At 40.1% G+C, this 12281-nt stretch overlaps 1 protein-coding gene across 4 annotated transcripts; it reads right to left on the bottom strand.

Annotated features, from left to right (window-relative positions):
- Nucleotides 1–292: 292 nt before the first annotated feature.
- On the bottom strand, nt 293–10422 carry LOC115740002 (nicotinate-nucleotide pyrophosphorylase [carboxylating], chloroplastic). 4 transcript variants are annotated; one of them, XM_048278546.1, is made up of 10 exons: nt 10412–10422; nt 4585–4801; nt 3970–4109; nt 3785–3848; nt 3595–3677; nt 3309–3392; nt 3067–3219; nt 2672–2848; nt 2102–2169; nt 293–686 (listed from the first exon to the last, which is right to left on the bottom strand). In XM_048278546.1, exons 2-10 carry the CDS (start codon nt 4772–4774, stop codon nt 590–592), a joined length of 1056 nt encoding a protein of 351 aa, XP_048134503.1. In that variant the 5' UTR covers nt 4775–4801; nt 10412–10422; the 3' UTR covers nt 293–589. The 4 variants fall into 4 exon arrangements, with proteins under 4 accessions (XP_048134503.1, XP_030529199.1, XP_048134501.1 ...); XM_030673339.2 differs by lacking the exon at nt 10412–10422 and adding an exon at nt 4834–5081 and having other exon boundaries at nt 3970–4103; nt 4585–4754; XM_048278544.1 differs by lacking the exon at nt 10412–10422 and adding an exon at nt 4834–5081 and having other exon boundaries at nt 4585–4754.
- Nucleotides 10423–12281: the final 1859 nt, after the last annotated feature.

A 12281-nucleotide genomic window follows, 5' to 3' on the forward strand; every position in this document is an offset into this window, starting at 1 on the left:
AATAGGACGAATAACCCAAGACAAGTTAAATGAAATTATACTTTCATCGGAAGCTAAAAAATACTTAAATGAAACTATCGTAACAACTTTAAAGACCCAAAAAGGCAAAAAGTTTATAAAAGATAGCATATTTTTCGTTGATTTATAAAATAGATTAACTTGAAAATGTATATTTAAATCTGACATATAGTGTAGCTATGAATAGTACCGAAAGATTGATTTGACTTTGTTATCAAAAGATAATAGACTAAGTTGAAAGTTTAGTAATTAAATTGAATCTTGTGAATAGTCTAAGGAGTATATTGAACAAATGAAAAATTTAAGAATAGTATTATACATTGATCCAAAGTTTAATGACTAGTGACGTCATTTCCCTCACATAGGTTGATGAACTTATATTTCATCCCCCACTCGTCAATTGAACTTTCTGCCTTCCGATTTCTCCCCCCAACAACTTTGTTGGCAGTCATCAATGGAAAAAAGCCGAAAGAAAAGTGGTCGAGCGGGAAATACATCACATCTCATGGAAAAGAAAGATCATCCAATTCTGGGCAAATTTCCTTATAGGAATGAGAAACAGAGCAACGAATCACGCTCTCTTCGTACGCCTTCCGACTTCAAGAGCCAAGTCCGTATCGATCTTCAGGGAGATGTCGAGCGCTTTAACAGAATGCGTGAGGGCACCACTGCAAAAATAACAAAGTCATCCAGGGGAAAAGTTAGAGCCCATGAGTCATCCCACATGCCAGCATGTTTGTCTGACTTTCTTCACCAGGAAGAAAGACATCTTCTGTCCATAAAACTTGTAAAAAGCGAACCATATATAGCTGGCTGCCAGATGGGATACGAAAACTAAATGACTTTGGTGCAATTCTTAATTAGAACATAAATTAGAGTTAGCGAATTGAAATATTACCAGTTAAAATAGCAGGATTTAACTTTGTCAGAAGAATAAGCCCCCTCTAACCAATACAACTAGCACTACCAGAATGGTGCACTGCACAGATCTTATGAGTTACCAAAACCAGTAACGAAGAAAGTCAGTCCGGTTCTATCTCATCTTCTCCTTCCAGAGTCACAGTGACAAGAAGTGTAGAACATTTGGAAGACACAAAAACGGCAAAAATAGTAAACCATGGATGAAGAAGATCAAATCAGGCTTCTCAATTACTTGACAAACAAATAAGAATACTTTGCTGACAAGGGAACAAAGCATCCCCCTCACAGCACAAAAAGAGTGCATAATTTAAGCTCTCAGACTCTACTCTATTGTCTGCTTCACCACTAAGAAATAATGGGAACAGCAATCCACTTAATTCAACTGGTAAAACTCCTCACACTCACTTGATTGTGATCGGAACCTGTCATGTTTGGCAAAGAATCAAGACTACATTATAAGTAAGGGTATGAGATTCCGACATGAGAAGAGCTATCCTTTTCAGACTTTAGCGTAAAGAAGGAAACATGGACAAAGACATCGACTGTTTAGGCTATTTCACGAAGAAAAGTAACTAGAGGAATTTTACATTTTTTCACTAATCAAAAGAACAAGACGTTTACTCCCAGACACAGTAAGAAAAAAGAAAAGCACGTTTTATCCTTGAACACAGTTGAGACAAATTGGTCAATGCAAAGTTTTCTCCTAATAAATGAATAGTGTATATTCAAATTCTTAAAATTGAATCCTGTCAATCGTCACCTATCACCAAGGAGGTTCCTGCAACTACCAAGGGTTTTACATTCACCACTGACCAGCATTGGCCAGCCTACTGTGGCCAATAGAAGCAACTCCATCTGTTGGTTATTGTCACTGCCACTACAGTCGCTTACTTGTTCATGGACTGCGACTCTGACAATATAGTAAGAAAATCCTTCATAGGGAGCATCAAACATGGAATATCATTATCCAAGTACTTTTCCTGAAAATGCATTCTTCTACAATCTTCTTTTCTGGATGAAAAGTTGCTAATTTGAGATAAACACGTTTATGTTCTTCGACAGTCTACAGATTCACGGAGATTTTTTGCCAGAATTCAATATCCATCAAAACAAGTCCAATAAAAATTGCTGAGGACCATATATAGAGTTTAAAACAAATTACCTTGAGATATATGTCACACCGGTTTGTCCAATTTTATGTACTGTTTCAAGAGTAACATTTCCAGATGCCTGCCATAGCAAAGTACTACTGTTAGGTTTAAACCAGTTCACTCGGAATGCCACACTACATCAGAATCATCTGTTATAGCGGCTACTGTGGGAAATGAGCACCTAAAATTTGCCAAGAAACAAATTGATTTGAAATAGAAGCAATTTCAGCTGAGTTCACCCGACTACACGAGCTTTCATAAAGATTCAACATTGCTGCATTGAAATCTATGCAAGCCCAAAGCAAAGTTGCAGGCAGAGATTTGATGGGTGCTAGAAGGCAGCAATGCATGGTTTAGTTATGAATAAGAAGCTGGGAAAACTATCTAAGAAGACTGTGTCATTAAGATGATCTCACATGTAGAAACTCAATTATTTCCATCCACATTGAATATCTGGTACCTTAATTTTCTTCACATCACTTTTCTAAGAGATGCAGAATAAAGATGGAAAGCAGAGACAACAACTCTGTAACTGCAGTACCCAACTAAACAACCCAATGCATAGAATTTCTAAAACTTACTTCTGTCTCAAACTTCCCATCGATCAATCCCACAGCCTCTTGAAGCATGGAAACATCAACATCACCATTTGATAAGGGTATGACCATATTATCCAGCATTATCCGAGTCAAGGAGGTATTGGTCTCAGATGCATAGTTTAATACTTCCTTAACTTCCTTGAGTGTCCTTGTCTCAACCTGAGAGAGAGAGAGAGAGAGAGAGAGAGAGAGAGAGAGAGAGAGAGATGATAATGATGATACTATCAACATCTTCAGTTACAAATTTCAAATAGAAAAGATCAGGGCAAAGGACAGCTTATTTCACTGGTCGTGAGGCCAAGAGGTTGGTGAACATCCAAATTCATGCTGTAATCAACATTTATAAGGAGAAAAAGTAAAGTGCCAAATTCAAGTACCTCGACCTCCATTTGGAGATTTCTTTGTTTCAAATACATGTCAACAGATCTAATGGCATTTGTGACACCCCCAGCTATAGATATATGATTGTCTTTTATCATAACCATATCAAATAGACCCATCCTGTGATTTTTCCCTCCGCCAATGAGAACCTATAGAAAGATACATCACAACATCAACTGATAAACTTGAATGTGAGACAAAGGAAGCAGGAAATGTAAGTCCAGGAAGTAGTATAGACCGCCCACTTATCCACCAAACGTAAAACTGGAGCAGTTTTTCTTGTCTCTAGAATGCGTGCTGGGTGTGCGGCATCTGCCATTGCCTGCAGAAATAATAAACCCCACCTCATGTCACCCTTAACCAGAGCGACAGCTAAGAAATTGATTACAAGCAGCTCAAGCTCTGCAATGGAGCATATCCTAAATTGCACTTCCAGAATGTGTTGCAAGGACAGCAAAAAGTTCTGTTGCAACACCAAAGCATTGTTCCATTCAGTTCTACCTTCCTCAAGAGGATGAGAGTACCTTAGTTAGAGTTGCAATGCCACTCATTCTTTGCATAAAGTTCAGCACTACCCTTTCAGCTACAACAACACTGTATGCTCGTCCTGCATATCCACTGCTCTTAATGGGAAGGACAAACTTGCTAAAATTGAAGTGCAGATTAAAAGTCTGTACACTTATGTAAATGCTGATATCAATATTGTGTATCTACCAGAAACTCTTCCAAACTGAAGACCCTTATGTATATGTTCTCCATCCTTCTTAGACCAGTCTACCTGCATCATATTGTACACGAACAATCAATTGAACACAAAGAATAAGTCAAAAACATTGAGAATTAAGAAGCTCCATGACATGAGAGAGAGAGAGAGAGAGAGAGAGAGAGCGAGGAAGTACCGTGAGAGAAGGGTCGACCTCATGGAATACCATCTCCGCAAGAGCAATTCCTGCCACAACACCATCCTCTTTCGCCAAGAAATGGGCCTCCACTTCCATGTCCGCAGGGATAGTGGCCATACAAGTCACATCTCCTAAAACTCCAAGAATTATGCAACCCATGAGACGCCCATGGTGAAAACAGAGTGAATGGACCATTAAAGCCCCGGGCTTTATTAGGAACTGATGATCACCACAGTCACACACCGGAAAAAAAAAAAAAAAAAAAAAAAGACAATGCAATGACACCATCACACGTCATACTAACAAGCCTTTTAATCAGGTCCAGCCACGTTCACACAGCGTGAGTTCTTAACTACCTCCAGAGCAGCATCCATGTCACCACGAACGCATTAATTCACCAACAAACTACAAGTAAATGATCTATGAATGCACAGATTCCCAATCCGATCACATATCCGCACACTCATCACTGGGTGTCAGCCCATTCACTATCTTATACTCGTAAATGGCACGCTATAACCGTTGCGCCCAATATTTTCTCAAGAAGCCGAGGAACGGCAATCACAGCAACACAGTAAAATCGAAAGAGAACTAGGACGGCTTGTGCCAAACCTCGATCCCCAGCGTCCTCGGCCAGGGCGAGCTTGATCACGCCCTTCAAATCATAGGTCGGGTGCGAAGGCGGTTTCACGGCCATCCTCTCGAAAGACGCCGCATGGCCCTCCGTTGCAGCCGCGGCCATCCTCACAATCCGCCCGCAAGAGATTGCGCAACAGCGAAGACTGTCGAATGACGGCATCATTCTTCACCGAAGCAAAAGAAGAGCACACTCGCATGAAAAGAAAGAAGCAAAAATCAAACCTTCGAGCCGAAATCGCGCACAAGCGAAGCGAAATCGGGGATGACAACGAGACGATCCCCGACATCAAATGACTCCTGTTCAGGCCAGGACTCCTCGTTTTTCCGATGAACGAACGCATGCCATGGAAGAACCCCCGGGACAATAGAGCTGAAAATTAGCAAGACCCCATCGTCGAAGTCGATTCAAGCTTCGTATCAGGGCTTACAGTAAGAGAAAACAGACAAGAATTTGCGCGCAGAAAGAGAGTGCTTGGCAAGTAGCAGAGCGATGAATGCGTTGTTTTGTGTGTTAAGAGAGAAGATTAACAGACGAGACAACTACCTAAATGGCAGTTCATGATGTCCATGCCTGCTCTTGAGGCCCATTGGGCCCCGATCTGGGCCTCGTAGCAATCCATCTTTAGACATTTGGGCCGGCCCGTTTGTCTTTGTAGCTTCGCTTTCTTGTTTTAGTTTTAGTGACAAAAAAATTACTAGGGAAGAAAAGGGAACGAGGATCTATGTTCCGCCCGTTTCGGTAATATCCATCCGTTGATCCAAAGTAACGAAGACAAATTACTAGAACTGTCGAACCTTTATTTGCTTTAGGACCCCGAAAACTTACCTTCATAGTCGATTCATAGGTCCGAACCGGACTCGCGATTTTTGCCATCGGACCTAGTTTTTTGGGCGGGGTATCCAGGACCTCACTGGGTCCAAGTAACAAAAAATATCCTCAAATCCTCGGTGAGTATTTACCGATCCAACAAACCTCATCCGTTGATTTACGTGAGGCCCCCACGTGAGATTCATCTAATTCAACGGACGATATCGTTTCAACGAAAACGACGGGCGTGCGCGCCTCCCGTCGGTTAAAGAAAAACAGTACGCGAAAACGGTTTGTCAACGAGACGGATCCCGCCAATCCTCGTTGGACCCCACCGGACAAGTGAAAAATGGTCGGACGGCCCACACAGATTCCGGTACATCGGGCGGCCCAGATTGTTCTTAGTCGTTTTCTGCGCTCTCTTTTTTTCAGATGGAAACGACAGGTGGCATCGCTGTCGCCGTTCGAAAGGGACAGAACTCACGCGAAAGTCAACCGCCGTTGATTGCCCTGTCGAGCCGGAAAAAGGCCACTAAGGTCCTGCTGAACCAATTAAAGAGCACCCATTTTGAACATTCAATAATAATTAAAGAGCACCTTTTGACCACCAACACCCCCCCCTTCAAAAAAAAAAAGGGTTAAAGAGTACCTTCATTTCTTATTAAAAAAACCAAATTTAAACTTTACACATTGACCATAAATTTTTTCCCGTGACAACAAAAATCACAAACTTGTATTCGTAAATAAATTTACCCTCTATCAAGATTTCATCAATGAGCATCGTTAAAAATCTGCATGCATGGATGCTGAAAGGCAAATGATATTGACATAGCATCCATGTGGCTTAAAGTGAATTAAAAACGACGATATTTTGTCTAAAAAAATCATTTGACGGGATATCGATGGGGAGCAATTGCGTCACAAGAAAATAAATAAGCAACCCATGTAGGGCCAGTACTTATATCAACTTGGTGTACACGGACTGCCTAAAGACAAGGGGACAAAAACTCTGATTTCTAATTAGATTGTTACTCTAGTGTTTTGCTTTGCCGTGCTTCCTAGGGCATGACTTCGGGGTACGTGGAGTTTGTCTAGTAGTGTTTGTTTATAGCCTTGTGGCGGATCGGGTGTTTGTCCGTGTGACCTCGGTGAGGGCTAGCACTGAGGTGAGGTGGTGGTGCGGCATTGTCGTCGGTGGTGGCTGTAACGACCACCTCCTTTCCTCCCTCGGACTCGTCTTTCTTTGATTTTTTTTTCAAACTTTTTATTGCAATTTATTTAACATTTTCCTCTATTTCCTCTTTTTAAGCACTTAAACTCGCCACATTAGCCACCATATCGACAAGATCAAGTGTCAACAATAAATAAAAAAAAAAAAAAAACCAAGCACCAATTAGGGCCGGACCAAGCCCTTAGTTCGGGTTCAATTCATTGCCTAGGCTCGCCAATAACAAAAGAATTAATGTAAGCAATACAAATCAATCATTTTTAAGAAAATATTTTTCAAATTATTTATTTTTGGCGAAATAATAAGAGACTCAATAACCTTACTTAAGCTTGCCCAAAGGTGTAATTGGCACCCTTATAACCCGCGTGGGCCCACGAACTCCCAAGCCCATGTGAAGTGTACTTCATAAACTAAATAACCTTTCCCCAACTCAACTTTGATCCTACTTACTCTTTGATCACGCATTCCATTAAGACTGTCCTTGACATGTTGAATTGTGGCATAACTTGCTGCACTCTTAGAATAGAATATTTCTCTATATTTTTAACTAACTTATGTTTTTGGAACAAACTGACGCTTACTAATGCGTACTGCATTTTCAAAATTGTAAACTTGCGAAACTTGATAAGCTACTTAGAGCATGTTTGGTTCGGCAGTTACAAGGGGCTTTGGGGCTCTAAAATTCCTTGACCAAATGCAAATAGCGTTTGGTTCATTTTTTGCTCAATTTTGGAGAGATGCAATTGCATTTTCAAAGGCCCCTAAAGGCCTCTAGCCTAAAGTATATTCGGAGGTACTTTAAAAAGTTGCATTTTCGAAATGCAACTATAATTTTTTATTTTTTTAATCTTTTTATTTTTTTCTTTTCTCCTTCCTCCGTTGACTACGAACCACGGCGATTGTCCGAAAATGAACCATGACGCAAAAGCCGGCGAGCTCGAGGTTCGGTGATGCGAGCCTTGGCCTCGCCAAATCCGGCTCAACCGGGCTCGGCCTCAAACGAGCGAGGCTCGATCTTGCTTGAGGCCGGTTAAGTGGGCAAGGCCAAGCCTGGCCCGTGGTCGGTCGCCGCAATGGCCCACGATAGGCTGAGAAGAAATTAACGAAGGAAGGAGGGAAAAAAAAGAGAAATAAATAAATTACAAATAAAAAATAATTTTTATTTGCAAAAATAAAAAAACTATTCAAAAATGAATTATTTACAAAGGGTATTTTTTTTTATCAAACAGCATTTACTTCAAAGTTTCTTTTCAATGTATTTTTAAAATATACTTTACCAAATACTATTTGCATTTCGGAAATCCTCTTTGACCCAAAGATATTTGTATTTTTCTAAGGACATTTTTACTTGGACTGAGTTCGCCCACCAACTGATTATTTTTTACTTTGAACATTCCAGGAGCTGAACTCTAGCCATTCCATTATGCATACTTATATGGTCCCATCTTTGATTTCTCACTTGTCACTTTCGCGATTTCACCCCTCTTGATAGATTTGTCTCTTTTTGGGGAGAAATTATCAAAAAAGTCATAAATCTATTGCACTTATATTAATTCAGTCCTAAACTTTTTTAATTTAATCAATGTTTTCATCAACTTTTTGACAATTTGCCAAGTAAGTCCTTTTGGCCAATTTGGCTGAAATTTTCTAATGTAGACATCGATCATCCTACATAATATTGCCAACCCCGACATGGGCTATTATTATTATTATTATTATTATTATTATTATTATTTATTTTTCTTTTCTTTTCTTTTCTTTTCTTTTATTCCTTGCTCCCACGAAGGTTGTGCCAGACTGGGCGAGAGTCACGGTCAACGAGGGTTTCCGATGACCCTCGCTAGCACAAGGAAAAAAAGCAAACCAAAAAAGGAAAAGAAAATTAAAAAAATCAAAATGGAAAAATAAAAGTTTATAAAAATTGTTTACGTTAGTGCCGCTCATGCCCCGTAAGATGACCAGCGTTTATGTCATTTTTTCAGTTAAAATTGGCAGAAAGGATTCAATTGGTAAATTTTCAAAAGATTAGGACTAAATCAACTAAATTGAACTATTGAAGATTTAAGACTGAATTGGCATAAGTACACTAAATTTTGAACTATTTTAGTAATGTTTCCTCTCATCTAGATGTCCGGGACTTCTATAAAATTTTCACTCGTTAGTAGTGAGTTCGCATGTCATGCTTTCCGTCATCTAACTAGTTTTCACGAGAAGACCAAGCAAGAAAACGAAATATTCTCTATGAATTTTACTGGCCACACTTTTGATTTTAACAGACAAATGTACTCATTTTACCATATCAATGGGGTGATTTTTTTTTTAATTTTATTTTTTTGCATAAGTACAAAATTTACCATACCAATGGGGTGGTTAGTTATTACTGATTAACTCGTTTCCACACTCAAAAACAACTTTTATTGTTAATAGAATAAAGTTAACCTTCTATAGTAGAAATTATATCGATTAGCCCGTTTCACACACTAAATTAACCGTCTATCTAGGATGTACACATTCACAAGTTGGGGAATAAAGTGATTAGTGATTAAGGGTCATCGCTACGATGCCATGCCTTTCCATCCCGGATCCGGATTTATCTTTTGATTTAATTTGAAAATGCGAAATTCGGAAAGGATAACAAAAATGAAATATCGAAAAACTTCCCCCTTGTCTATGGCCTACAGTCTTCCGTCCAATAGGTCGGGGGTGAGCTACGGTGATTCGAATGCCTAGATCGTTCTATGAGTCGATTCCAACAATTTCGTGCTTTGATTGTGTTAACACCCAAAGTTACTCCAAGAGCCACGTGATGGGCATGAGCAGGAGTTTTGATCGCCTGCGGGCAGGTGTATCAAAGACAGATTCAGGAGAACCTCGAAGATGCCACGTGTCAAAGAAAGTTTTGACGGCATCTTCATTGGAGGACGAAAGGAGAAGCGCGCGAAAGGAGCCACGATCGGGGCGATCATCGAAAGATTGGTGGTAACCCCCATGAGGTGAAAAGAAAGGGTGCGAGAATCAAGAAACCGTAAAAAAGCTATCCACACGACTTATCGGAAAGGGATAAAATGTGGCGCCAAAGGAAATAACCGCTCGAGGGTTACCGGAGCTAGTCTACAAATACCCCGCGGCCACAACACAACACACACACACACACACACACACACACACACACACACACACACACACACACAAAATACTTATCTTTACAATTAAATTTTTAGCCTTTAGCTTAGCTATAGCTTTCTGATTTCCATCGTCAATTCAATTCCGATGAGTTTCATATCCAGAGTTAGGTGTCGTCAATTAAATTCCGGCATTTGCTCATTAGGTTCAGCATCGTCGATTCAATTCCGGTGTTGTACCCTTTGCTCACCTCGTCCAATTTCGTCAATTAAATTCTGGTATTGTGTCCTACATTCCCCCGTCCAGTGTCGTCAATTAGATTCCGGCATTGTGTCCTACAATTTGGTTTGGCCTCATCGATTAAATTCTGGAATCGCATCCTAAGTCCTAGTACGTCGAAGTTCGTCTCACTGTCGAATATGTGGGTTGTCGAATCGTCAAGAATTTGTATTGCGCCTTTGGTGTTAATATAATTATCCTTTGCATTTGACACTCTCTGTCCAAAACTGACCCGTAACTCCTTATTGGAAAACGAACGGATTAAATTCGATAAAACATTCTCGCGTTAGCAATCCTTTTGGGCTTCAACTCTTTTTGAGCCAAGATTCATCCGCTTGGGCCTCGTTGAGGGATTTCGACACGCAACGGATTGGAAACGTAAAAGTGTAGGTATTAGGGAGAAGTTAAATCACCTAAAGGTTAACCACTCTACAAAAATAAAATAGGCCGAAAGGTTTCGGTTATACGTGAGGAAGGGTTAGTACACCCTAGATATAGCAAAATGGGTCATAAAAAGGTTTTTTTAATTTTAATTTTAACTTTTATTGTTTTCATTCTTTTTTTTACTTTTTTTTTTTTTTCGGATGAGTATGGCAAGGGTCGCCAGTAGACCTTTGCCGATCACAGGCGAGGGTCGGCCGACCCTTGCCGACACTAGGTGAGGGCCGTGAAACCTTCGCTAGGTTTGGGCGAGGACCGCAAAACCCTCACTCATTGGCCCTCGCTTGTGGTCACCGAGGGTCGGGTGGCCCTCGTGATTGATCGGCAAGGGTCGGCTGATAACCCTTGCCGGACTTTGAAAAAAAAATGAAAATGAAAATGAAAAGGAAAAAATACAAAAATTTTAATTTTTTAAATTTTTAAATACTTATAAAAATTATTCACAATGTTTTAGTAATATAATTTTTTAATAATCATAAATGTTACTAAATTGGATTAAATATGGATTTTTTTTAGTAATATGGGTCGTTAGATATGGGTCAAAACAGGTTAAATTGATCAATATTGATTCGTCCATATTCGATCCGACCTAAACATGACTCGACTCACTCGTTTGACATCTCTAGTACACCCACGTCACCTTTAAGGACATGACTACATTCCATTGGGTGGGGTGCGTTGTGTGTTGGCTTCAAATATGTAGAGCGATGAAAGCAAACGTTGAGAATAATATACAAATATAATCTTGAAGGAAAAATTACAAAAAAAGTTCTAAATCTATTGTGATTGTGACAATTTAGTTGTAAATGTATTTTTTTTCCAATTAAATCATAAACCTTTTGTGTTTGTGTCAATTCAGTTCATTCGACCGAGTGACCTTTTTGATAATTTTCTCTAGTCTTGCAGCCACTGTTCATTTTAAACTGGCTAAATTGAGGATATATAAGTCCAATGGATTGAAATTTATACGAATTTCTTAAATTTTGTGGTATCCAAGAAGAGAGTGTAGAGAGAGAGAGAGAGAGAGAGAGAGAGAGAGAGAGAGAGAGAGAGAGAGAAGGGCTCCCAAAACTTGGCAACCAATGAGTCTTGGTCATTTCCAATGTTTCGTCATCTGCTGGTCACGGTAGCTACAGATATTTTTTTCCCCATTTGACCAAAAAAGGAATGTTCGATGTGATGTTTCCATTTCCCTACTCAAGAGAAGATGACCGGAGGGAAACACAAGAGTTTATGTGTTTCACAAAAGAAAAATGGTAGATGGGAGCGGGATCGTGCGTGGTTGGAGTCGTAGGATCCGCCCGTTTTTCCGCGATCAAGTTTCTATCAGCATTTCAAGAATCACACGGGGAGAACCAGCTAAACTTCGCCATCAACTGGCTCCTTCTTCTCTGTGCTGCTTTTTCAAAACCCTGACCCCCCCTCTCTCTCTCTCTCTCTCAAACCCTAAGATTTCGGTCTGATTTCTGATTCCGAGGGGAACCGTACCATCCAGGCCAGACCTTTCTTTTGTTTTGTTAAACGTAAATCTAATAATCCACCAATTTTTTTTTTCCATTTCTTAAATGCAAGTGTTCACCCCTACTAATAATTCATCGGTTTAATTAGACTATCCGGTCTGGTTCCCGATCTCGAAACCCGGGAACCAATCCTTCCGATTCAGCTCCCGATTCCTTGGTGGAACCGGACACGATCAAAAACCGATCACCCCTAGTTACAAGAGCAATATGAATATGGAAAGCATGTCTTGGAAGTTGGAACCGGTTCGTTTGTGTTATCCAGGTGGCGCTC

Source organism: Rhodamnia argentea, chromosome 5 (genome assembly GCF_020921035.1).
Source record: "Rhodamnia argentea isolate NSW1041297 chromosome 5, ASM2092103v1, whole genome shotgun sequence".
NCBI classification, from domain to species: domain Eukaryota; kingdom Viridiplantae; phylum Streptophyta; class Magnoliopsida; order Myrtales; family Myrtaceae; genus Rhodamnia; species Rhodamnia argentea.